Below are 27584 nucleotides of genomic sequence, written 5' to 3'. Positions count from 1 at the left end.
TTTTCTTATTTGGTTCATAGCAATTTTTTTTGTCATAATGTTCTTGAATTCTCTCTCCCACACAGCCATTCCAGCTCTTTGCTTTCTCCTAGTTTCGTCCAGTTGATTAACAAGCAGATCAACTGGCAACTTGTTGTAGCCAGGTAATTATCTCACTCAATAACTTCAATGGTTTGATTTTCTAAGTATGATTTACCAATTATAGTAATCTGAGAGACCTTCAGTGCTAATAACTTGAATATCACCTATTTAGGCATCTTTCAAAATGAACCATTTTATTGTTCAATAAGATCTAAAAATACAGGATTATTAGTTTGTGTTAAATATTAAATCGCTTGTATCAAAATGATGCTAATGAACAAGATTTAACTTTGTGTTCTACTTATCCAATATTTATTGTCTAAGTGCATCACTTTCTCACCATTTAATACATTTTGATAAACTTGCTTGTACAATACCATTGTGAAGCTATTGGAGCAGTGCATTTCTAACAGCAGTTTTTTGCTTTACATGGTTAAATCAACATTTTGCCCTCCTCTGAAGGTGTAAAAGCATTTACATATAAATAACAGAGTGCCATTTGCTTCATCAGACGGCAAATTATTGTGCGAAGTAACCACTAAATCCGATTTCTGTTGGTTTTTAAAAGGTCAAATCACAAAAAATTTACCTGATACAATAAACCAGGTTCGAACTGGTTATTATAAACAAAAGACTCTAATTAATATGCCTTTCAAACAATTCTAGTGTATTTAATATTGCTTTGCATTGACATTGCTTTTGCATTAGCATATTCACTGTGTCTTATTTTCCTAGGTGCATTGGAAGCACTAGTCTGAAAACCTTCATAGTACCAAATGTTCTGATTTTACAATTAAGACTAATGCTGCACGGTATTAGTCTCTTGTTTTTAAAAAACAAGAGAACACATGCTATCTTTTGAGTGTACTGGTTTAGAAAAAATCTGAGTGTTATGTTTGTAGTTCTGTGTTTTTACGCATCAAATTTTTGCTGAAAGGTATGTTCTGTTTTCTGACAGTAATGGAAAATTGTTGGCAGTGGTTCAGGACCAGTGTATTGAGATCAGGTACTCTATGATATCTGCAAAATATTCTAGTTCTTTCGTTATGTTATTATATTTTTGTATTAATGAGTGATTGTTGTAGAAGTGAATTTTTACCTGTTTTTCTGCTATATATTAACGTTATACTTAATTCACAGTACAGAAGTATGACATGGGTTAAACGGGTCCAACTAGTTTGTCCCGAAGTTTAGACTCCTCAGCAGCCTCTTCCCACCCATATTGTTCAACCGTAATTGCTTAAGCAACCGAATATTTCAATTCTTGCTTCAATAGGTAATTGTGCTTTACTGACCTTATTGAGGGATTTCCAACAGTTTTCTGTTCGTTTACTGCACCACTAGAGGTGCGACATTTTCTCATTTTTCCTTTCTTGCTCCCTCAGCAAAAACATATCAGTTCAGATTACAATACAGCTACTTTTGACTGATTATGGAAAAGCCAGCAAATCAAATTCTGTTAGCCAAAGGGTGGTGGGGGAGGTGTGATGATGGAATTCATTTTTTGCCACCTTCACCTTCTAGTTCATTGTTTCCCAACAGAGATCAGCGAACTTAGTTTGGCAGATCAGTCCTAGTCTGTGTAGCTCAATTATGTAATGTTCATGAATCAAATATGGTTAATTTTAACTATTTATTTGTAAAGATATTCTTGAAAAATAATCTGAGTCCTAAAGTTATTGACCAAAAGTTAACGTTGTTCAGTTCTTAATTTTGACATTTTTTTTCAGATCTGCAAGAGATGAATTTGGCTCTGTCATTGGAAAATGTTTAGGTACGGTATCAATTCAAATGTTCCCTTACTGTCATTAAGGGACTCTGTTGTTTAAAGGGAACCTGAAAGGTGGGATTTAGTTGTCATCTTTTCCTAATGGTAATCAGTGCCCCTCTTTGGTTGTTGATAGTTGTACACTTAAAAAGAAATCCCAATATGTAGCTAACCTGTCAAGTTTGATCCTTCAGTAGATTAACTGCTGTTTCAGAATCTGTTACGCCGCGTTGTGTTCCCAGATAAGCAACTCTCCACCCGAGTAGCCTCTATTTCTTATAGTATAGCTGATGTTTTGCATGGCTGCTTGTATTAGATGCACTGCACATGGCATCTTTAAGATCATGCACATACGTTTTAACTATAAGTTGATAATCTTTCGGGGTTTCTTCAATTTGGAACATTTGAGATTCGTGCAAATATTTGTGATTTGGTGATACTAATGAGAGTTAGTATAAATGACTAAAAAGAAGTCAATGAAAGTTAAAATTACAAAGTGTGGAGCTAGATGAACTCAGCAGGCCAAGCAGCATCTCAGGAGCACAAAAGCTGACGTTTCGGGCCTAGTTAAAATGATGTAGATGATTGGGTGAGCGTTGGATAGGGGTTTATTGGACAGCATTTCTGAAAACTAGCACATATGCAATGGCTTTTCTCGGTGCTGTGAAGTTCTAAGATTAGTGGTTGAAAAGTATTTACCTAGCCCGGCTAAATCATCACCACAGATAACGTTCTTGTAGCTATTCTTTATCATTAGCATGCGAAGAAAACTTGTTATAACTGTTAATCTTTACAAACCCATTTAGTATTCTGCAGGAAGCTGTTTTTATCAATCTGTGTCCTAATCATCATCGATATCTCGATTTGATTGATATGTGTTGCAGGTTTTTAATCTGGTGGATCAAAAAACAGTAAAATCATGGCTTTGGGTTTTAGTGCAGACCTTGAAGAAACTGGCACTAAATAGATGATGTATCTCGTGACTAATTGTTTCCTTACAGCAGTCTTTCAGGGAGTGGATGAAAGTTAGTTTCCTTTCTATAACCCATCATGCTGATTTATTAATGGCAAGATTCTTTTGGATGTTTAAAGTCCAGAAATTTTAACAATTCCTCCTATGTCTGTCCATAGTTCCGAAAGATCCACACCCTCAGTGGCGTCGTGTGACGTGGAGTCACGACTGTACACTGTTGGCTTATGCTGACAGTTCAGGCACAGTGAAAGTGTTTGATTTGATGGGCAGTGAACTTTTCATCATTCCACAGGTATCACTGAAATATATCTTGCATTTTTCTAAATGTAAATGTGCAAAACATTGTTCCCTGTAAACAAGGCATCTCTTTTGCCCTAGGGATATTCAGGTCCTTGGAAACATATGCCCAAAAGACACCTTGACTGTGTACAATTTCATAGAATCCCTCGAGTGTGGAAGCAGGCCATTCGGCCGTTTTGAGTACACACCAGCCCTCTGAAGAACATCCCAACCAGACGCACCTACTTATCCTATCTCTGTAAATCTGCATTTCCCATCAATAACCTAGCCAGCTTGTACACCCCTGGACACGACAGGAAAATTTAGCCTTGTCAGTCCACATCTCTGGACTCTGGGAGGCAACTGGAGCATTCAGAGGAAGCCCACGCAGACGCAAGAATGTGCAAACTCCATACAGATAGTTAGGTTTTGGCTGTCTCCAGGACTGTTCTTTTGGTATGGATCTTTTCTCTCTGAATTGTATGTGCTTGTCGCCTTTCATTGTTAATCTCTCTCTCTCTGGGGCACGAACCTTAAGTTAGCAAATACTTTAGCAGTTATCTTACTAGATGGCTTGATTTACTGGAAATGCTATTTTCAGGGTGGAATAGAACCTGATCCCTGCTGCTGTGAGGGATATTGTCGGGGAAAGTCAAGGGGGAAATATTTTTCCCATGGTTATATGTGCTTAATAGTTGTGTGGTCATCATTAAGTAATACATTAAATTGAACAAGATTGAATTATTTGGTCGAGTTGCTTGTCCACAGAAATGTAAAGAATGGTTTAAAAACAACTATATTTTCTAACTTGAGTGCTTTATACTGTTTTGGTGGCACTCTCTGCCAATAATTTAAAGCATAAATGTATTGACTGTGATGTGATGTTGATAATTAAAGGCATCATAAGTAGGAAGGTTTGTAATTTAATCGGCACTTTGATCAATGCAGTTTGATGCAACGTATTGGTAAGTGCTGTAGAGCGATAGGACTTGCTGACTGTGCTTATATTGAAGACAGATAGCAATGTTATGTTTCTGTATAGGATGAGGGAAAAAAAACTGGAGTACAAATCTAATCTGTTCCACTGCAGTACAGTAGTGGCACGTGCTTGACAATGTGGAAGATTAACTAGCTATGTTCTGTTCACAATAAGCTGGCCAACCTGTCTAATTACCCCTTCAATAATCTACTGTCAATCATCAGTAGAGTGAAGTGAGGCAATATTTACCGTGATGAAGGTTTAAAATATTTTGTTATTACTTGGGAACTTGAGTTTCAAAGTAGTAACAAATGTGTTTTTTTCCAGTTCTATGAAGGTAATATTTTTAGAAGTCAAGAATTCTTAGCATTGGCTCAAAATAGCATTTCCCAAAAATCAAGCCATCTAGTAAGATAACTGCTGAAGTATGTGCTAACTTAAAGTTTATGCCCCAGAGGGAGACAAACAATGAAGGACCACAAGCACATACAGTTCAGAGAGAAAAGATCCAGACCGGCAATAGAACAGTTAGGTTTTGGCTGTCTCCAGGCCATTGGAGTGAGAAATAAGTCCTAAGCTGTTTCAGCAGGTCAAAGGCACTTGGTTTGGGGAAAGCCCCAAGATTTTTCCTAGGGTTTTATTAGTCGGCTAGTTTCCATGTGTCTTGGGAAGAGACACATAAGAGAATTGCTGGGCAAAGGGTCCAATATTTCTTTTCATTGTTCATGTTAAGGATTTTACAAAATATATTTTCTTTATATCGTTAACTTTTTGTTTCCTTTTAACTAAAAAACATTGACATTCTTTTGTAAATATGTCCAATTACTGTCCATCATGATAACCATTCTGTAAAAGTGAATGTTATGGTCTGTCAAGTCAGCTTCATTCTGATCTTTTTCAGTGATACCATGAGCTGGGTCATAATAGACTGTGCCATTAATCTAGCAAGATGATGATTGTGGCTGGTGGGGAGGAGCATTCGTCTCAGCCACAGGAAATTGTTCCCGGAGTTCCTCAGGATTGTGTCCTCGGCCCAGTCATCTTCAGCTGCTTGGTTAATGACCTTCCCCCAATTACTTCACCAGATTATCTTGATTCTCACATCTTAAAATTTGAATGACAATTGACACATAACAGTCCCAGAATCAGATCACGTGTTATGTTGTTTGGTTAGGAGTAGGGTTGTAAACAACTGAAGGTTTAGGAGAAGTCATTATTGGGGAAGAAAAAATGAATTAAGACTGGTGAATACCTGTTTTGTGGTGTTTTGACTTTGTAAAGTGATTTTTAAGAAGTATTTGCTGATTGGACTCCCTTATTTGTGAAATGTGTTTGATCTTCAATATGCTGCTGTAACACTCACTACAACATTACAAATTTTTGAGTAATTAATAAAAGATGCCAAATAAATTGGACAATTTTATTTCTTCTTTCAGACTGCTAATTCTGCAGGTGACTTGAGTTATGCTGTGGCAGGATTGATATTTCTGGAGTCCACTGATGGTGCTCAGTTTTCAACAGAGCTTCTGGTTGTAAACTATCGGGGGCAGTTGAAAAGTTACCTGGTCAGGTAAGATATAGTCTTTCGGGAATGTTCAGCCCCTTGACCCTATCCCGCCATTCAGTGAGGTCATGGCTATTCTGTGGCCTAACTCCATACCTCTTAATGTCTTTAAACAAATATATTTATCAGAATCTGATTTAAAATTAACAACCGATCCAACATCATCTGCCATTTTTGGAAGAAAGTTCCAAACCTAGAATCACTACTGTGTGGAAAGAGGCCATGCAGCCCACAGAGTCTGCACTTACCCTCTGAAGAGCACCACTCCCAGACTCAGCCTCTACCCTACCCCTGTAGCTTGCATTTAGCATAGCTAATCCCCCCAGCGTTTGGACTTTAGGAGGAAACCCACGCAGACATGGGCAAAATATGCAAACTTGACACAGACAATCACCCAAGGCAGGAGTTGAACCCGAGCACCTTGCCCTGTGAAGACCAATGCTAATCACTGAACCACAGTGCATCCCTGTTACATCTACCATTCTTTGTCTGTAGAAATGCTTCCTGACATCTTTTCTGTACTGTCTGGCCCGAATCTGCACACTGAACCCTTGTTCTAAAATCAACCAGTGGAAATACTTTATTTTTATCTAACCTTTTCCTGTTAATGTGTTGAAGACATTGATCAGAACACCCCTTAATCTTCTACATTCTAAAGAATACAGGCCTTTTTTTTGTAATTCTTCATAACTCAATCCCTGAAGTCCAGACATCATCTTGTAAACCTATGTTGCAGTCCCTCCAAGGCCAATATAGCCTTCCTAAGATATGGTGCCCAGATCTGCTGTCAGCACTCTAAGTGCAGTCTAACCAGCATTTTGGATAACTGTAGCATAATGTCTGCATCCTGGCAGCTCAGTTTTCTAGATGTAAATGTCAGCATTCTATTAGCTTTCTTGATAATCTTCTACAACTGTTCATGACATTTTAAAGATCTATACATCTGAATCCCCAAACTCTTTGGACATCCACTGTATTTAACTTCATACCATCCAGAAAGTATCCTGAGAGCACTTTGGAGATTAATGTATGGTATTTTGCATTAAATTCCAGCTGTAGAGACACACAGCCTCCTTTTCCATCCTGATAACGTTGTATATGTCTTTTCAGGAAAAATTACACTGTCAGAGCTAGTGGCACGTGCAGGTCTTGATCATTTTTAATTTTGAAATTACAGTAAAGCATTTATAGTGATTCTTATAGTCATCAGCAGAATTTGCTTTATATATGTAAATTAATTGGTGTAGAGTCATAGAGCTGTACAGCATGGAAACAGACCCTTCAGTCCAACTCGTCCATCCTGACCAGATATCCTAAATTAATCCATTGATCAAAAAATCTGGGTTGCTTTTCAGACTGCATGAAAAAGTTGCCCCTTAGGTCCGCCCTGAATCTTACCCCTCTACCTTAAGCTTATCTGTCTAGTTTAGGACTTGTCACCCCAGGGAAAAGGCTTGGCTATTCATTCTATCCATGCCCCTTATGATTTTATAAACCTCTATAAGAGCAACCCTCGGCCTCCGACGGTCCAGGGAAGATAGCCCCAGCCTATTCAGTTTCTCCTTTTAGCTGAAATCCTCCAACCTTGGCAATATCCTCGTAAATCTTTTCTGAACCCTTTAAAGTTTCACACCATCCTTCTTACACAAGGGAGACCAGAATTGATCCACACATGACCTAACCAATGTCCTGTACAGCCTCAACATGACTTCGCAAGTCCTATTCTCAATGTACTGATCAATAAAGGCAAGCATACCAAATGCCGCCTTCAGTATTCTGTCTACCTGCAACTCCACTTTCAAGGAACTGGGAATTTGTGATCCAAGGCTCTCCAGGACTTATACCCCTAAGGATAAGCCCTGCCCTGATTTACTTTTCCAAATGCAGCATCTGACATTTACCTGAATTAAACTTCATCTGCTCATTGGCCCATCTGCTCAGAGTCCCATTGTACTCCAAGGTAACCACCTTTGCTGTCCACTACACCTCCAATTTTGGTGTCATCTGCAAACTTAGTAGCCATACCTCCTATGTTCAAATCCAAATTGTTTATATAAATGATGAAAAGTAGTGGACCTAGTACCAATCCTTGTGGCCCACCTCTGGTCACAGGCTTCCAGTCTGAAAAGCACTCCTTCACCACCACCCTTTGTCTCCTACCTTTTGAGCTAGCTCTGTTTTGAAATGGCTAGTTCTCCCTCTATTCCATATGGTCTAACCTTGTTAACCAGTGTACCTTGAACAATCTTATTGAGCACCTTTATTGAAGTCCATATGTTTCTCATCCATCGGTCCAGCTTCATTGATTCTCTTTGTTACTTCTTTAAAAATGTCAATCAAGTTGGTGAGACATAATTTCCCATGCACAAAGTCATATTGACGATCCCTAATCGATCCTTGCCTTTCCACCTACATGTAAATCCTGTTCCTCAGGATTCTCTCCAACAACTTGCCCACCACTGAAGCCAGGCTCATCAGTTTGGATTTAAATCCAGTAATGACTTTTTAAACTGCAGGTTTGCAGCACTATGCATTTCTTCTGTAAATTTTGAATTCCTGCTAAAGCAGAAATGGGCAGTAGAGCATCTCCAAGATAACGCCATTAAGCGTAGTTGAAAGAAGCAGCTGTCTTTAGCAGCTGTATTCGAGTAAATTTGCAAAGATCTTTGTCATTTAATGGATGAGCATGGTTTAGTGATTGGATAAATGAGTGAATGAATGGAGAGTTGCATAAGTAGGTGTTGGGTGCCCTGGGGGGAGTTGTGTCAGTTTATGGATCGATTTGTTGGTGGCTAAAGGACGAGTGGGAGCTGTGATGGGAGGTATGAGTAAGGCACTTGTGACACTAAGCTGCTACCGAGTTGTTAGTCGAGCATTTGACTGTCTGTTGTTTTCAGGATAAGTATCCAGGAAAATTACATGCATCTTCACTCAAAAGTCTGCCCTGAACACGGGGTCAGAGACATTTGCAGAGGATTCATGGCAATAAGGAATCAACCTATCAGAATTTTAAACTTTCCAGCCTCGTCTCATATATGTCCGCATTTCAAAACTTTGCAGTCTCCCAAAGGTGCATTTTTTCCTTCCTCCAGTGATCTGGAGACATCTAACAGTGGGAGAAAATAGGCTATTGGAATTAATCTGATGTATCTCTACAGAAATATATACCTCATCAAAAAAATGTGTGTCTATCTCAAAAGTTTCCATTCCCATGTAATTAAGCGGTGTTATGCATTGAATTGATCCAGTGAAATGTGACTTGTGGTATCCATTGATTCCGAATAAATCCCAAACAGTGGATCTGCAACGTACGTGAGCCGTGCAAGCAACTGTGCCTCTCCTCAGCCAATCTTCTTGAAGAAATCTGACTGAGCCATGATGGGTCTAAACTAGGAATTGCGAATTAGAATTGTAAAGAGTATAACATCATATACTTAAAAGTGAAGTAAAGAGAGGAACAGAGGATTGAATTAAAGTAGAGAGAAAAGACATGTTTGATTTTGAATTTCACTTTAATTTGTAAGCTTTTAAAAATGCTGAACAATTAAAATCTGTGTGATGCTCCGTACTCAATTAAGTTCTTAACTTTCTGCGTTGGCAAATGTTGAACAGACAAACTCTAAAATTTTCTGGATTGCTTGGTGCATAGTCTAGCAGTTTCACATTGTGTAATACTGGATCTGTTGGAAGGATGTCAAGGGAACAAAGTTTGTGGGAAAGCAGGGCACCTTACAGAACAGTTTTCTAATTTCCTTGTTCAATTGTAAATATGCAGGTGCCGGAAGCTGCTCCTGTAATTTCTTCCTTGAATAATGTTGGTAGTTGTAATTTTTAGACTTATTGAAAAACTTGAGCAATTTTATTAATCATTTCCCAAGACCTTGAAATTCTCTTTTTGTTTTGTTTTCTCCTGTGCAGTGTTGGAACCCAGCAAAGTTATCAAGAAAGTCACAGCTTCAACTTTAATAGCCATTATTCTCATGGTGTTATTACAGTGATCTATCACCTTGGCCACAAGTGAGTACATTTTTGTAACTTCTGCGTTGGTAGTGTATTCTTGTATAATTGATAAATTCATGGAAATGAATTAAAATATCCAATGATAAATCAGTTTGAGAGGTATCAGTATAACAAAGCTTGTGGTAAAGCAGGGTGGGCAATCTGCATCAGTGATTTAAGTAACATCTTGCCTAATACCTTTTTCTGTTACCGGTTGGATACACAGCTAATACAATGTCCATCTGTTTTTATTTATTTATACATGGAATGTGGATTGTCAGCTAGGGTCCCATTTATTAACCATCTCTAAATGCTCTGAAGTAATTGGTGAGCTGACTCTTTTGAATGATGCAGTTCTGGGGTTTAGGGAAACCCACAGTGATTTTAGGAAATTAGTTCCACAATTTTGACCGTAAAGCAATGAAGGAATGGTAATATTCTGCAACTTGGTCCCACTGGCTGAAGATACATCATTGAGGATGAGGATAATTGTGGAGACTGCACACCTTGTTAGTTCTTTAATTGTCTGCTGTGATTCACGATGTTGATTAGGTGGTCTTTCAGGGTCACAAAGCTGTGGTTGCTTTTATTGCTTCAGGGTGCTTACTGGCTTCATTCTTTTTATCAAACTTTGTCATACTCTGATGCAACTGAGTGACTTGCCAGACTATTTTGAGGTTAAATAAGAATTATCCACATTGCTGTGGGCATAGCGTATATGTATTGTAAGTACTTCAGTTCAAATATTGTGCTGTCACCAGGCTGCAAACTATTAACCTGCTTGAAAGTGATCAGATAATTTAAGCATTTGCTTTGTAAGGATGTGAGCAGCAAAACTAAATTGCAGTTATGTAATGTGCCTGCAATAGAAAACCTATGTGATAGCAGGAGGCCATTTATTTTTCTTTTCAAGAATGTACAGTTTCTGGATAACTATATTGCACTGGCGCTGAAATCTTGCTAATAGCCTATTAACTTAGAAATACTAGAAACACACAGTCAGCATCTTTAAACAGAAATGCTGCTGAATTTTTCAAAAGAAAGACTTATATTTATCTATTTCTTTTACAATAACTGACCATCTCAAAATTCTTTGGCAGTTAATATTTCAGAAATGTAATGATAGTCACACCATAGGAAAAGCAGTAATGAATGTGCTTACCATGAACATTCACAAAATTTTAATTTGCTAATGCATTAATAGTTAATGTTTTTGCAACATTTATTAAAGGACAAATCTCGACCAGGAGAAGTAATCTTCTTAAAACATTGGATCCTGAGTGGACTTGACAGGGTGGATCTTGAAAGTATTGTTGGTGAGATTTGAACCACAGGATACAGTCTTTTTAAAAAAGAAAGAGGGTTTCTCATTTAGGATGGAAATGAGCAGACTTTTTTTGGTTTTCTTTGAAACTCTGTTACCCAGAGAGTAGTGGAAGCAGAGCCATGAATATTTTTAAGGCATTTTTTGATCACTGTGAATCTTGACCAATGAAGTCCAAGATTACCAGTGGTATGTGAGAGTGTGGAAGTGATGTGACAATTAAATCAGCCATGTTACTATTGAATGGTGGAGCATGTCCAAGGGGCTAAGTGGCCTATTCCTGCTCCTAATTTGTGTGTTCATCAATCTGTGGGACACTGATGATCACTGCCCTACTGCTGTACAAAATAGTGCCATGGAATCTTTGTGTACACCTGAGAAGGCAGAGAAGGCCTCGATTTAATATCTAATTTCAAAGATACTGTAAAAAGTGAAAACTTCAGTGATAGCAAGATATTGATTTGGAAATATAATTCCAAGAGACTTGATTCCCATATTTAATGATATTGGAAGTGGAGTTGATGGTGATTGGATCAACCATGATCTCATTAAATGGTGGAGTAGATTCAATGGATGGAATGATCTGTTTCTGCTCCTACGTCTTATGATCTGAGACTTTTACTAGAATGCGTTCCTTTATTACAAGAGAAAATAAATTTAAAAGTAATAACATTGTGCTTCAGTTTTATTGGGCCTTGGTGAGTCTGCATCTCAAATGCTTTGTGCAGTTTTGGCTTCCTTATTTAAGGAATGATGCAGATGTATTAGAGATAGTTCAGAGGAAGTTAACCAGATTGATAACCTGGAATAAGTGGGTTGTCTACTGAAGGCAGGATGGATAGACTGAGATTGTTTCTCTGTAGATTAGAAGAATTGGGGTTACTTGATTGAAGTAAATGAGATGTTCAAAGAACATGATAAATTAGCTGTCTCTTTTACGGGTGGGTCCAGAACTAAGGGGCACTGTTTTTAAAAATTAGGGTTGCCGTTTTCAGACCGAGATGAGAATTATTCTCTCTGTTCAACTTTGGAATGCCACCACAGAAGACAGTGGCGGGATGGTCATTAAATGACTTTAAAATAGTGGTAGATTGACTTACCTTCCTAATAGTTTACTGTAAGTAGATGGGAACATGGAATTCAAAACTCACCATTACCTCATTGAATGACGAATCAGGCTTGATGATCTGAATGACCATAGTTCTACTCCTAATTGATGTTATAAAAAACTGCAAGTAATGTTTTACAGGAGAAGATATAATGACCCAAAATCTCGTTAGTAATTGACAGCAACTTGAGTCCCCCTGGGTAGTGCCTGTCAGCAGAATGTGTTATTGAATTTACACTCCTCTACTAAAATCTGAATTACTTTACAAGGATAGTTGGGAATATTGTAAATAGTATTTTAGTATCTTGTGTTGTTTTTACATTCCACCTAATACCATTTTGGAAGGCTGTTGTTTGGTATGTAGCTGTACAGAAGACATGAAGGATGAATTGATTGAGCTAAGGAAAGGGTAATGTGCATATTTTATTAAAAGTACCATTTGTATCTATGTGAAAGCAATTATTTTATACTTTAATAAAGACAGAATTTATAATGATGCAGGTTACTTCTGGTAGGAGGCTGTGAAACCAATGAGGAAGGAGTATCTAAAGCAAGCAGTTATGGGATAACTGCATGGCGAGTTCTTTCTGGTGCCCCGTACTACAAGCAGGTTACCAACTATGAAGATGATGTTGGTGGTGTAAGTAGAAATTTATCTTTGCAGGCTTTTTTTTAAACAAGTAACATGTTTATTGCATTAACAGAGTTTAAATGAGCAATATTTTTAGCCATAAGTTTCATACTTGAAATAGAATGCTGCATTTGAAAGAGCTGTGGATTCTTTTGCACAATCGTTCATTTGAAGAACATGAAATCATTGAGTAGTACAACTCTGAAGGAGGCTGTCCAATCCATCTAGTTTGTGCTGGCTCTATGAAGAGCAACCTAATTCATCCCTCCCATTCACTCTATCTTCAAAAGATATTTGTCCAGTTTCCTTTTGAAGGCTCTTACTTAACCTGTATCCGTGATAGTGGGAAAACCACATAGCTCATTCAAGACCAAATTTCTTCAAGATGTAGGATCTGAATGTAGCATCAGTGGTAGAACTGAAAAGTTCAATTCGGAGATTTGTCCTGGTTGCATCTCCCAAAAGAAACATCTAAGGAGTAGAGAATCACTCAAATGTGTAGCGGAAGGGAATTATGTCATTGGTATCAAACCTGGATATTTTAAAAATAAATATGTCTCTTTTTGTGATCAGAAAACGTTTATAAATCCATCTGTGAGGTTTAGAGCTAGAGTTCTTCCTTTCAGCTTTGATTTTCCTTTTGTATTCACGCTGCTGCTACTGCCTTAACCCCATGGATCCATGTAACTTTTTAACATGCGTTTTGGAAGTTCATAGACACCACTTTGGCTACAAAGATCTCATCCTCACCGTCTCATCAAAAACATCAATCAGATTAATGAAGTTTGATTTTGTTTTCCCCCCCTTAAAAATCTATGTAGACTTTCATTTGCTAGTTGAAGAACTGTTGATATTCTCCTTTATCATTTCTAAATGTTTCCCCGTCACTGACATTGAACTGACTAGCCCGTATATTTTAATTATGCCCTTTTTTTTAAACTGACGTGTGAAATACCCAATTCTTTGTTCCCCAGGTATCTAAGGAGGTTCGGAAGATTTTAGCTCAGTCAGTATCAGTATGCCTGGTTAGGGTTAAGCCGAATCCAACTTGGTTTTTTCAAATTCTAAAAGCATTGTCACAAATCTCCTGCTACTCTTCAGTGGGCAACTGTGTATGACGCAGCTGAGACAACATTATTTCAAAATGAAATGATGAAATAATAATCTACAACTTCTGCTTTGTTTACAGTCACAAAGAAGCTTGTTAAAGTTGCTCAGTTTTCGGGGGTTGTGGAGACGGGAACCGAAGCAGGTAAGATTGTGTGACAGAGTCATCATCCTAAGTTCAGAGTATGTCAGGGAAATCCTATTCCACTTTACTGCGTTGGAAAAATGAAGCCTGATATCAAAGCTTTAATTGGCTTCTGGTCCAGAAGCTGCCGGTAAGTAGCTTGATTGGGTGATGGACGTGAGATCCCCACCTCATCCTTGCCATCTAATCACATGCCTCAAATCCCTTGCTGTTTATATCTGTTTTCAGACAGTGGAATGAATACCCATCTAACAGCAGATTTCCATTATGGAGTATCTTTAATGGAGGAAAATGTTTAAAGATGCTTCTCAGAAACATTATTAAACTTAATTTGACACCATTAAGCAGCCATTAGAACAAGAGGGCCAGAAGCTTGGTTAGAGAGAGGTTTGAGGGAGCATTTTAAAGGAGTAGAGAGTTAGGAGTAGAATGGGGCACTTGCGTATGACAAACTGGCTGTTTTGGATGTCTTCCAACAACGGCGAAAAACTTTATGATTTCAGCTTTTGGCAGTTGTATTTTTTTTTAGTGAGATAGAGCTGTGAATCGGGATCTACCCAATCGTGCAAAACACCTCGCCTGTTCCATGGGAACTTTTCTGAAATTGACTTTTTGTGTTGAAGTACATTTATCTAAGTTCAGGATGATATTTGCATGTGTGATGAAATGTCCTCCTATCTGCTCATCGTCAATTCTGGTATTCCACTCAGCTTGGAAAAGTGTATTCATTTGTTTGCAGAAACTCAAGTGAGAAACAGGTTGCTGTGAATTTCAAGCTCTATCTTTTGATCAAACTTTGCTTGAATACCGTTTTCATCAATGTAAAATAAATTAGTTATGCAGTAGCATTAATATCACTGGATGAATAATTGGTGTCCAAGGTTATTAGTTTGTGGAAATGGGTTTGAATCTCACCATGGCAGATGGCGAAATTTGATTGAATTAATTAATCTGGAATTTAAAAAGAAACTAGATCAACGGTGAACATCAAATCCTTACTGGCCTTAGCTGGTCTAACCTACCTGTTACTCCACAAATTCTCCCTAAAATGGCCAGGAAGGCACTTAGACTTGGTAGAGCTGGTATTTACAAATAGAAGAAGGAATGAAATTGGACAGATCGAGACACCAGAAACAGCAACAGCAAACCCAGCTGTGTTAATCTGGGGATTTTCAGCATTGGTTTTAGACACTATGAAGTCCTAAGGTATCAGGTCAAACAAGGAAACCATCTGCCTATTACCACCCAATGCCATCATTCAGGTTCCATCCCCGGGAGGGGCCTGAGTGACCGATCTGCAAGGGGTGGGTCTGAGACAACAAGAGGGAAAACCATGCTTTACCTAATCCTCGCTAAGGTACTTTTCACAGATGCTTTTGTCTATGATCACATTGGGAAAGACCATAGCATACACGTTGTGGAGACAGAGTCGCATCTTCACACTGAGGATACCCTCACCATGGCACTGACACCATGCTTAATGGGTTAATTTTTTTTAAACAGACCTAATATCTTAAGATTGAGTATCTGTGAGGCACTGTGGAACATCAGCAACCACAGCAAAAGTGTATTCAACTACAATCTGTAACCTCATTGTCGAACATGTCCCGAATCCTCCATTACCAAGTTAGGGACCAACCCTGGTTCAATAAAGAGTGCAGTTGGGTATGCTAGGAGCAGCACCAGCACCTAAGAATGACGTGTCAACCTGGCGAAGTAATATACAGTACTACTTGCATGATAAGCAGCAGAAACCACTTGTGATTGATGGGCTAAGCAATCCCGCAACTAACTGATTAGATCTAAAGTCTGCAATCATGCCTCATTCTGTCGTGAGTCGTGATTCACATTGAAACAATAACAGGAGAAGGCAGCTCCATAAATATCTGTATCCTTAAAGTAATTACATCCATGCAAAGGCTAAAGCATTTGCATCCATTTTTAGCCAGAATTGCCAAGTGGATGGGCCAATTCATCATCCTTCTGTGGTTCCTAGTGCGATCCTAGTCTTCAGCCAGTTTTATTGAGTCCATGTGATATCAAGAAACAGCTGGATGCGTACCAGCATTCTGCAAACGGCAATCGGCGTGCTGGTATTAATTCCATCATTGACTACAGAAGTCACTGCTGTGCTCTGACTTTTGAGGTCCATGCAGAAGGTAAAAGACATTGTACAAATGCTGCAGTGAAGTGATTTTGAATGAAGTGATCAAAATAATCAAAGTTCATCGCAGTAAAAGGATCAAACGGTATAGGGTGAAAGCTGGAACAGGGTAATAAGTTGGACTATCAACCATGATCATATTGAATGGCTGAGCATGCTCAGAGGCTTAATGGCCTACTCTTGTTTCTGTTTTCTATGCAAGTGACGACAGGTGTTACTGACAGTACTATCAAACAGTCTGGGCCCACCTAAACCACTATGCCCCTGACCTCATTACACCTTGGTCCAAGCAGGGACAAAAGACCTGAAATTCAGAGGTTGAAGTGACTATCCTTGGCCTCAAGGCTGTTTTTGAGTATGGTATCAAGGAGCCCCAGTAAAACTGGAGTCAGTGAGAATCTGGGAGGAAGTTTTTCACTGGTTGGTCATACATAATGCAAAGAAAAATGGTTGTGGTTGCTTCAGGTAAATCATGTATGCTGTAGGGGAATTCTGCAGGACTTACTCAGGGTAGTGAGCTTGACCCAACCCTCTACAGCTGCTTCTCAATGACCTCCTCTCCATCATATGCCAGAAGTGAGGATATTCACTGATGATTACATAAGACTTAGCAGCATTTTCAATTTCTCAGTAGTAATGTCCATATGCTACAAGACCTGCAGGATGTTCTGATACAGGCTGATAAGTGAAACTGACACTTTTTCCAGGTGATGAGCCTCTTAACCAAGAGAAAATCTAACCAATGACCTTGAATGATCATCGCTGAATTCCCCACTATCAACATCCCAAGAGATACAATTGTACAGAAACTAAATACAGTGGTTACCAGAGCAGGTCAGAGTTTCAGAATCCTGCAGAATCTCCAAAGACTGTCTGCCATCTCAAGGGCACACGTCAGAATTGTGGTGAAATATTCCCCACTTGTCAGGATGAGTGCAGCACCAACAACCGTCAAGAAACTTGACACCATCGAAGGCAAAGAGCCCATTTGATTGACACCTCAGCAACTTCCTTTACCATTCACTCCTTCACTCTCTCTACCATTGCACACAATAACAGCAGTGTGTGATACTTGTAGGATGCACCCCAACTCATCCAGACCTCTTTGACAGCATCTTCCTCACTCTCAACTTGAACTATGTTGCAGGGCAAGGCTATTGTATGTATCAGGGTATCAACAGCTGTAACATTCCACCCAAGCAACATGCCATCCTGATGTGAAACTATTTTGGTATCCCTTCGTTCACGAAGTCAAAATCTTACAGCTCCCTTTGTAGCATTGTGGTTATACCCATTGAATGGTTCAAGAAGACAGGTCACTGTCACCTTCTCAATGGCAATTAATAATGAACAATAAATACTGGTATCTTGTGAATGAATGGGGGAAAAATAAGCAGATACCAGTGCAAACATCTCCAAACTTCAAAATATCTACACTGTGCAATTTGTGCTTTAATTATCTTTGCTTCAGCTGGAGCTTCATTTCCTAAATCTTTTCTCTTGCACCATTTTATAAAATAAAAATCAGTGATTTTATATTAGACTTTGCATGCTTGAGTTTTGCAGGGTTTTTAAAATTCCCAAATACTTTTGATGTTTCTTGTGTGTTCAGTTAGCTCCAGATCTTTCATCTTGAAATAATTTAATGAAAATTTGGTTTCGTTCGCACCGTGCATGAGCAAATACTTGTACTTTTCCGGACATGAAATGCTTGGTAAAAGCCCAGGCCTAGTGAGCAATGCACATTATATTAGTTAATGAACACCATTGATTGGATTGAGCGAGCGTGTTATCGAGTGAGAGAGCTTCATTCAATGTTTTCCTGATTTGACAGTCTCTGTTAATGCTCAAGATAATCAAATCCAAAGAATCATAACTTATTATGGTTGTTGATCAGAGTTGCCAATGCACTAAATCAGTAAGTCCAGTCAATAGATTTGAATGTAGGCATTGATTTATGATGACTTTCCCTTAGAGGATTGAGAACATTACCTGTGGATAATTGTGGTATTGAATAAGTAATTGATATCTGAGTGTGCTGTCATTGAATTGGAAGAATTATGATAGTGTCATCAATGAACACATGCCTGATTTTAATGTTGCTTGTGATTGTATGATAGAATTACCGAAGAAGAATGAATCAGAAATGCAGATGAGTTCTGAAATTTTTAATTTGTGTCCATTTGTTGGTAAATGGTATCCACTCAAAGCTAAGAAATAAGCCACCTAAAATAATGATATTAGGGAAAAAGAAGCAAAATGATTTTTGAGGGCCTTTTAATACTGGTTGCAGTATTACAGCACTGTGTTACTATGACTGTTAAATTGTGTTTACAAGAAATTGTATTGGTAATTTATAAAGTTAAAGGTCCTTGACGCATTTTTACAGTGACAGATAGACATTGTGGGGCACTTCAGGTGTTCCTATGTACATAATTCAACTCAGAAATTAGGCAATTGCAGCACCTGTGGAAATCTCTTATAATAGAAGCTTTAGGAGAAACTCACTTTTAGAAGCACCAAAAACAGAAAGCTGCTCTACTTGTATGATGAGCATTCTTCAAAATGTTTGTCCACTTCTTGCTTATATATACCTTGAAATTATGTCGTGATGTTATTTGCTGCCAAACATGATTTTCAAAATAGTAATGAAGTGATATGCCTTCAGATTTTAACGATTCTCAAAGATAGATAGTTTTAAATGTAAATTTTGTTTATACAGCTTCAATTGTACATAATGTTGTTTATGTTAGTTATCTTCATACTTCTTTGCATGATTGTGTATGTTTTCAAAACTTTATGAATTACATTTTCAGTTACACACAAATAATGTTGTCTCTTCATCTGTTTGTCTTTAAATTTTAAAAGAAATATTGATTACCTTTAATGTTTGCCTTTTCTGTCAAACAAAATGATAATGATGCTATTTAATCAACCATGCGTGCCTTTTCTTATGCCTTTCTTTCTAAATGTCTGCAGTGTGACCATGGTATGAGCAATTGGATGTGTACTTTTGACTGCAGTAGTCTTGTCATGGAATCATAGAATAGTGGAAGCAGGCCACTTGGCCCATCGAGTGCATGCCACCCCTCCAAAAAACATCCTCCTCAGATCCATCACCCGCCCTATCAATGTAAACCTGCATTTACCATGGCTAATCCACCTAGCCTGCACAGTCCTGGATACTACGGAGTAATTTAGTGTGACTAACCCATGTAACCTGCACGTCTCTGGAGTATGTGAGGAAACTGGTGCACCTGTAGGAAACCCACATAAACAAGGGGAATGTGGAAACTCCACACATTTGGTCACCTGAAGGTGGGATTGAACCCGGTTCCGTGGCACTGTGAGGCAGCAGTGCTAGCCACTGAACCACCATACTGTCCCGTGCCATATCCTGATTTGAATTTTTCTAGGCAGTTTTAGTCAGTTTTGTACTGATATAAAGGAATGTATCCGGTGAGTTTTAATTTTCAGTTCTGACCGGGAAAATAAGCTTAATTTATTGCAGGTGTTAATACTATTGAGATATTTTTTAAAAAAATATTCAGAATCTGAGCATTGTTGAAAATATTTTCATGTCAGATATTGTAAGGCAACATTTTTAAATGTTCTGAGGAAGGGTCATTCAATCTGAAACGTTATCTCTAATTTCTCTCCACAGATGCTGCCTGACTTGCTGAGCTTTTCCAGTAATTTCTGTTTTTGTTTCTGATGTACCGCATCCGCAGTTCTTTCAGTTTTTTTATTTTTTTTGAACAGTTTGTTGTGTTTGTTTTTTCAGGATGGGGTTTTCAAAATGAGTTTGTCCCCTGATGGAACGATCCTGGCTGTCATCCATTTATCTGGGCAGTTGACTTTATGGGAGCTTCCTTCCTTGAGGCAACAGAAAGAATGGAAACAAGAAATGCAGGTAGAATTTCCACTTTGTTTAATACAGAGAAAATATAATTGGACCCCAATGATGCACTTTTTTAAAAATTCAAAACAAGCCTTGACAGCACAGAATGAGTTCACTCAGCCCTTGCAAATCTCAGTTGAGCAAACCAGTCAATTCCATTCCTACGCTTCATCTTCTCAGTCCTGTAAGTTGACTTCTGTGAAATGTCCGTGCAGTTTCCATTTGAAATCATGGATGGTCTTCATTTTCATTATACTGGTAGTTGTGAGATTCCAGGTCACTACCACCCCTGCCTTCCTCCTTGCACGTCTCTTGCTCAAAACCAGAAATCCTTGGCCCTGAGTACTTCTTCAAATCGTAAAGGAAAATATGCAAAATTACAATCATGAGAGCTTTCTATTATTTTCCCAAATAACCTTGTAAAAAAGGATTACAGCTAAAATACCACAAAGGCGATTTATCTAATTGTCTAGGCTCTCTCTAACATACCACACACACATTATTTCACTAAAAAGTGCTGATTCACGTGTGGCCTGCATGGAAACTTGCAAGTGACCACATGGATCAGAGAAAACATTGGATACGATGATTAGCTTTTCTACAGTAGGTACCTCACTTGTTTCCTACCCAGTTTGTAAAACGCTCTATCAGGGAAAGTAACAATTGCAGTTGAAGAAGAACAGATGAGAAAGAAAATATAGAAGAACATCCATCCAGTTGTAATCACACCATAATAAGGATGTGACGTAAGTAAGACAGAGAACAAAGTAATAAATTCAGGAAGGAAAACCTTTCTTATTAAAGGGATAAAAATGGAGAGGAGAAACTGAAAAGATTTATTGACAAAGAAGTAGGATATTCCCAAACATTTAAAACTATGATAAGCATCTGAAAATTTATGTAATTGTGAAAGAAATGACAAATGACCTTGCATTTAGAACAACAAAAATCATTGTAGGGAACTACAGATTTATTAACAAACCATGGATCAAAGGAAATACAATGGCTTCTTGACTCAATGTGTGACAGAAAAGCTGTAAAATCTGAAGATATAGTTGAGAATAGTAAATATGGATTTCTGAAGAGAAGATTGTTTGTTCAGTCTTGTTCAATTTATAAAAGTTACAGGATCAAGAAATAGGCAAACTATTTTTGGATTTTCCAAAGGCCAATGGGTGTACTGCATTTGTTGGTTCATGACTTGGAGTCAGGGAATGTGTAGCAGAATGGGAAGCAAACTCGTTGAAAAAGACAAGTATAGGGGTTAGAGGCATTTTCAGAGAGTGGCATCGGTGGGAAGTTTTGCTCCAACCTCAGTTTAAGTATGATGGCTATTACATAGTTGTAAATTCCTAAACTGTGCACGCTTTTTTTCCAGATTGGATTTGATGCCATTAACCCTGAGTGGACAAAATCAATGGAGAAAAGAAAGAAAATGAAGGGTACGAAATTCCTGAATAAAGGAGTCACTTCTGTCAGATAGTTATAGGGATGTATTTTCGTTTTTGTTATTTAAAGTCCTGCTCTGGGAAATCATTTTTAATTAGCGCATTTTTTTTCCCGTTCTTGTTGCATATTTTGAGCAGACTCCGTTTATGCAGAATAAAGCCCTTGCCCTCATTGTTTGTTTAAACTGTATGTGTAATTTGAAAATAAATCAAACAGCAAGATTTTACAAAACATTTTTCAGATGATGTGGTCATCATTGGCGAGGTCAGTAGTCTTTGTCCAAGTTTAATTTCCCTTGAACGGTGTGTTATTTAAAAAAAACATTTAAGAGTTCACTGTGTTGGTGTGGCCCTGGAGTCATGCACAGGCCATACTGGGGAAGGATGGCAGATTTCTTTCCAGAAAGGGTATTATTAAACCTAAGATAACAAAGTGTGGAGCTGGATGAACACAGCAGGCCAAGCAGCATCAGAGGAGCAGGAAAGCTGATGTTTCGGGCCTAGACCCTTCTTCAAAAATGAAGAAGGATCTAGGCCCGAAACATTAGATTGCCTGCTGTGTTCATCCAGCTCTACACCTTGTAATCTCAGATTCTCCAGGATCTGCAGTTTGTACTATCTCTGAAACGACCTTATTAAACTTAATGGCTTTTTATGATTATCTGATTTTTTTTTTAATGGTTGTCATTACTGAGACGTGTATTCCTCACTTTTTAATTAATTGAATTTAAATTTGATTAGTCACTTGAACATGTGCTCCAAGAACATTGGCCTGGGCCTCTTGTTTGCTGATCTGGTAATATTACTAACACACCACCATCTTTACAAGTTGATAGAGCTTCCAATAAAGAATGTCTCTGGATTCATATATTAATGAAATTAAAATTTAGAGTCTGCAGATGTTGAAAATCTGACACAAACAGAACATCTGTTGACAGATTCTACCTTACTTGCTAAGCATTTCCATCATTAAATTTCCTTTGCTCTTAGAGGCAGTTAAATATATGTTTAATCTTGTCCAACATTTTTTGTCATTGCTTTGAATGATCTTGGCACATTATTTGTATTTTCTCTTGTCCTTTAGATCGATTATCGTTTTATCCCCTCTGTGACATAAACTGGTGGTCTGACAATGCAGTCATTCTGGCTCGTTATTCTGGTGCTTTAACTGTGTCATCTGTGAAAACATTGAAAAACTTGCTTGGACAGTCTTGTGAATGGTTTGAGCCTTCTCCTCAAGTCAGTGCTGCCCATAATGGAAGCTTTATGAGTTTAGAGGTACTGACTGTAAAATGTATTTTACTAGTTTGAAACTTTAGAAAATAAAGCCTATTCCCATTGAGTCTTGTTCAAAAACTAACGTTGTTTTCAGCCTTGTTGTAAGTTAGACATCTTTGATCAAATTCTTTAACGTGTTTGTGACCGAGTATATTTTTAACCCATCGAATTTTCTCTCCTCCCTTTATTCAAGACACATCCATAATGCAGCAGAAGAAACTAGTATCCTTGACTCAAAAATAATAGCATACGCTGACACTGAGTCTTCCTTCATTTCTGCAATTTCCAATTTCACAGAGATAGAAAGGATTAGAGAAGCCCATTTCAAGAAGATTAAGCATGTCAAAGATGGGAAAGGTTCATTGATCCTATCCATCTAATACACTTACCTCAGCTGGGAAAGCATCTAATTGTATGTTAAAATTCCCAATTTGCTCCAGTGCTGTAAATCTCATGGTCTCTTCATCTTCTCATTGATTGCGATTTCTTCATTGCATATCAGTGCCGAACGTGCTTCATTCTTATAAACAGTATCTTTGCTTTTGAAAGTATTAGAATCCAACCTTTTCTAAACTCAGTGTTCGAATTGACATGCTGTCCGTCAATATGCTTCTGAACTTTGATCTCATTCACAAAGCCTTCAATGAATTAGTGCTGTTTTTTCTTCTTGAAGTCTTGAAGTTACGTATGCTCTTTGCTCTTCTGACTGGTGAGTTCAACAATGATGTTCCACCTCAAGTGATGTCTTAGGTGTAATTTCTACACCACACACAACTCTCCCATTAAACATTTCTGCTGGTCTTTTCGTATATTTAATCGCTGCCTTAAAATTGATCTATTTGACCAATCCTTTGACCACCCCTATTAATTGCCCACCTTGATCTTTAGATCAGAAGAAATAGGAGCAGGACTATCGGTCGTTTGGTACATCTGCTCCACCACTCAATAATGTTGAGGCTGCACTTTCATAAATGCCACAAATTTGACTGTGCTACAATCTGCCCTTTCATCTAAGTCATTCAAATAAAGTTTATAGATAACTGAAGCTCCATCATTGACCCCTGTTATAGTTTACCAAGCTGAAAATGATCCATTCCAACTGTCTTTCCCAACAGTTAACTAATCTATCCACACTTGTATATCATCTCAAGCTGTTGTATTTTACAGAGCACCTTATGAAATGCTCTTTTTGGAAATCCCAGTGCACTACATCTGATTTTCACTTTATCCACTCTGCTTATTTCATCCTTTAAGAACTGTAATAAATTTGCCAAACTTGGTTTTCTTGTTCAACAATCATGTTGACCCTCTTTGATTATGTTTTATATGTCCTGCTATTTCCTCCTCAGTAATGGAGCCTAGGCTTTCCCCATGATGTGCTCCACTACCTGAACTGTAGTTTCTTACTTTCTGTTGCTCTGCTTTCCTGAATGGAGGTGTTATGTTTGTGGTTTTCTAATGCACTATCATCTTGCCAGAGTTCAGGGATTTTTGGAAGATTTACGTGAATGAGCCATTCTTTTATCTTTCATCTTTGCATGGCCTTCATGGAGAATGAAAGTTTAAACTGGCAGGAGGTAGATTTGGCAACCAATCATGGTTATCACTTTATTGAGATATTATCTTTTCCTAATTCTCTGAGATAGGCTAGCAAAACGTAGCACTGTTTCGCTAAATATACGGTTCAATTTAATTGCTATCCCTGAAAGTCCTTTCACACCTGCGTTCAAGTGATCTATGAGTAATGTTGGTTCAGCTAATTGTCTTCACAAAGGTGATCACTGGAGTAATACAATGACTTTTCTTTAATTTTCTTCTTAGTGTGAAGTGAAAGTAGCTTACAAGAGGCATCGTTTGGAAACTAATACATTAGAAGATGACGAAGGCGAGGAAGATTCCGACTCAGATGATGAATCCTCTGCTAAAGCTCGATATTTTAGTTACATGAAGCAGGGCTTATATTACTTGACAGAGATGGAACGATTTGCACCCCCTCGAAAACGGCCACGAACAATCACTAAAACTTACAGGCTAGTAAGTTTGAAGTCTACATCTCCAGAAGAACTGTATCAAAGAAAGGTTAGTATAAGTTTTGACCTGATATTTTTCACAAACATTGCATTGAAAACAAGAACATGAAAAAATCCTTTTTGCGTTATGAACCAGATAGTACTGTTATATAATCAACAATACCGACAGGTTGAAAGAAACTCCTGTCACTGTAATTTGTTGGCTGAATAGAACAATTCGCTCATTTAAATTCCTTGAATTTGGATGGCAGTATATTTAATTTCCTATTAAATCTTATCTTAGGCTATGAATTAATGATTGTTTTAATTGTATAGAAGGCTTCACAAATGATGCATTTCTGAAGATGCCATTTTTTGAATTATAGCTTCCTGACTGAATCAGTGTTAGAGTTAGAGTTCAGTTCCTGCAGACATTTTTGCCTGGAGAAAGATAATATGCAAGTTGAAATGCTCTTCCATGCATACGTTTCCTAGCTGAAATAACCTACAGAATAACATTCACCATAGACTATGGATGAAATACAGTACTCTGCATGTTACTGTAGTTTTAAACACCCATCTGTTGATTTAAATTGATCAGGCTCCAACTAATGGCAGATGATGTGCGGGATACTGCGCAGTTCTAGCACCAATCAACTTTTTCCACAAAATAGAACCCTTCAGTACAAGTTCAGAATCTAAGTCAGAAAGAAAACTGCTTTGATGGGAAAGAGTGGCCTTAACTTAAGGGCAAACGGTGGCAAGGCGGAAGGGGGGTGCGTGTGGGGAAGCAAACACAAGTATGGTCAGGGCAAAGCTGGGGCAAGGCCAAACAGAAGCAAAGTCTGGAGTGGGAAACAAAATATGGGGCAGGTAACTCTGGGAGACAATTTCAGAGGAAAGCCAATCTGGGATGTGGGAGTGGGGAGAAGAAACCTGGCAGGCAAGATCAAATGAGTGAAATATTGAAACAAAATTATATTGAGGGGTGAGGACAACATAAAGTCAGGTCTTACTGTATGTCTACATGTACTTGCAGTAAATTTTTTGACTTTGTATTTTTCCCTTCTGAATTTCTGAATGCCCACATTTCGAATTAGAGTTGCTATGGGAAATTGTCACACAGTAATTAGGTCTTCCACTATTATAGCATTTGAGTTTTGCATCTCCCAGTTTCTGCCCAGCAGAGGAACTCCTTTGCCTTAACCTATTTTGCACAAATATATTAGAAATTTTAGTAACATAAGTATTATTATCTAAATGTATATGATTTGCAAAGAATGTCATAACATAAATTAAAACTGATAACACTTATCATAGTATGTACCTTCAGAATAAAACTCAGAAGTAATTTTTCATGGGTTTCATGGTTGTCAAATTTAAACAAACTTGGCAGTTTAGCTATTTCTGGTGTATTTCTTTCAAGCTTTGGTGTCATGATTCTGTTCTGATGAGTGCAAGACAAAAAGCTTTGATAGTGTGTCTCTTCCTTCCCTTAGTAAACGGGTAAAAGTGATCATGTTAGTGAGAGATTTACAGCAATATGCAGAACACAGCTTCTCTCGCTAACAACCTGTAAAAGAAATTTGGTTCCTCATTAAATCTCATGTTTTCTTATTATTTGTTCATGGGATGTAGATGCTTCAGACTACGCCGGTATTTATTACCCATCCTTAATTACCCGCGAGGGTTTGGAGTCACACATAGGTCTGATAAATGGCAGATTTTGTTCCCTGACAATCGATAGCGATCACATGGCCACCATTATGTTTCGTTTTTAAATTCCTGGCAGATATTCAATTCAGATTTCACTATTTACCAAGGAGGGATTCAAACCCATATGCTCAGAGCCTAAGTTTCTAGACTACTTATCTAGTGACATTACCATGACAGCACTGTCTTGCCACATCCCTCTCCCTTTACCTGACAATATCCTTTAATGTTGGGATTTGCCTTTCATGATTGTTTACCTTACACCAACACTGTCATTGGATAATGTCGTGGAGAAGACCAGAGACGTAGAGTGTTCTTCAAGGAAGTAAACCTTTATTTGCAAACAAAGGCTCTGATAATCAGAAAGTGGTTTTCCCGATTGCCCCCGGCCCTTGGGGCTTGTCAGTTTTTATACCTTTTCAGTTACTATGCTCTTTCTCAGGTTATCAACATAACCAATTGTGCTAACTAGTGTTAGCTCTCTAAGCTATGCTCTAAACCAATAGTGTTAGTTCATGTTATCCTTTAAAGCTATTCGTCTTCTGAATTATCTCTGCTACAATGGTCTCCTGTTTCGTACCTAATCTATTATACTATGTCATCCTGCCTTCGATATTTGGTTACATGTCACATGATGTTACTATCCTGATCATGCTGTGCTCTCATTGTTCTAGTACCACCTCGTACTACCTAATTCAGTACCATCTAATACCACCTAATCTATTACATTATACCATCATTCACGCTTACGTGATCAGTGATTTAATTATCCTCCTAGTTATTATTATGCCACTATTATTTTAACAGTTGAGTTGGAAACATTATGGTTAACAATTGACATTACACAGCTACTCGACTTAATTAATGCCACCTGCTGGCCTGAATCTGGCCTGGTGTTTGATCTAGATTATCAGAACACTTATCTGTTTCTGCTCTTTAATCTACTCTAATCTGGCACCGAGCTACTGCTGCCCTTTGATCTATACCAGTTTAGCACCTAGTTAGCTACTGTTCTTTGATCGATACTAATTTACTGGTGTGTCATTTGACATCTCATATATTCATGCTAGCAATTGTTGATCTGTTGATCTATTTGATATCCTGATGTGGTGT

At 38.0% G+C, this 27584-nt stretch overlaps 1 protein-coding gene across 1 annotated transcript in view; it reads left to right on the top strand.

The window, feature by feature from the left end:
* The window catches only part of nbas (NBAS subunit of NRZ tethering complex), a 238312-nt gene that overhangs the window by 12344 nt on the left and 198384 nt on the right, over positions 1 to 27584 (top strand). Inside the window, exons 4-15 of the mRNA XM_048530416.2 lie at positions 66 to 143; positions 1040 to 1087; positions 1812 to 1855; positions 2981 to 3114; positions 5517 to 5650; positions 9563 to 9661; positions 12577 to 12715; positions 13896 to 13958; positions 19907 to 20035; positions 21402 to 21465; positions 22556 to 22749; positions 24571 to 24828. Coding sequence (XP_048386373.1) covers positions 66 to 143; positions 1040 to 1087; positions 1812 to 1855; positions 2981 to 3114; positions 5517 to 5650; positions 9563 to 9661; positions 12577 to 12715; positions 13896 to 13958; positions 19907 to 20035; positions 21402 to 21465; positions 22556 to 22749; positions 24571 to 24828 — 1384 coding nt within the window. The remainder of the gene's footprint in view (positions 1 to 65; positions 144 to 1039; positions 1088 to 1811; positions 1856 to 2980; positions 3115 to 5516; positions 5651 to 9562; positions 9662 to 12576; positions 12716 to 13895; positions 13959 to 19906; positions 20036 to 21401; positions 21466 to 22555; positions 22750 to 24570; positions 24829 to 27584) is intronic.

Source organism: Stegostoma tigrinum, chromosome 4, assembly GCF_030684315.1.
Source record: "Stegostoma tigrinum isolate sSteTig4 chromosome 4, sSteTig4.hap1, whole genome shotgun sequence".
In the NCBI taxonomy this organism is placed as follows: domain Eukaryota; kingdom Metazoa; phylum Chordata; class Chondrichthyes; order Orectolobiformes; family Stegostomatidae; genus Stegostoma; species Stegostoma tigrinum.
The sequence above is the reverse complement of the archived record's forward strand: the minus strand, read 5'-3'. Positions and strand labels throughout refer to the sequence as shown.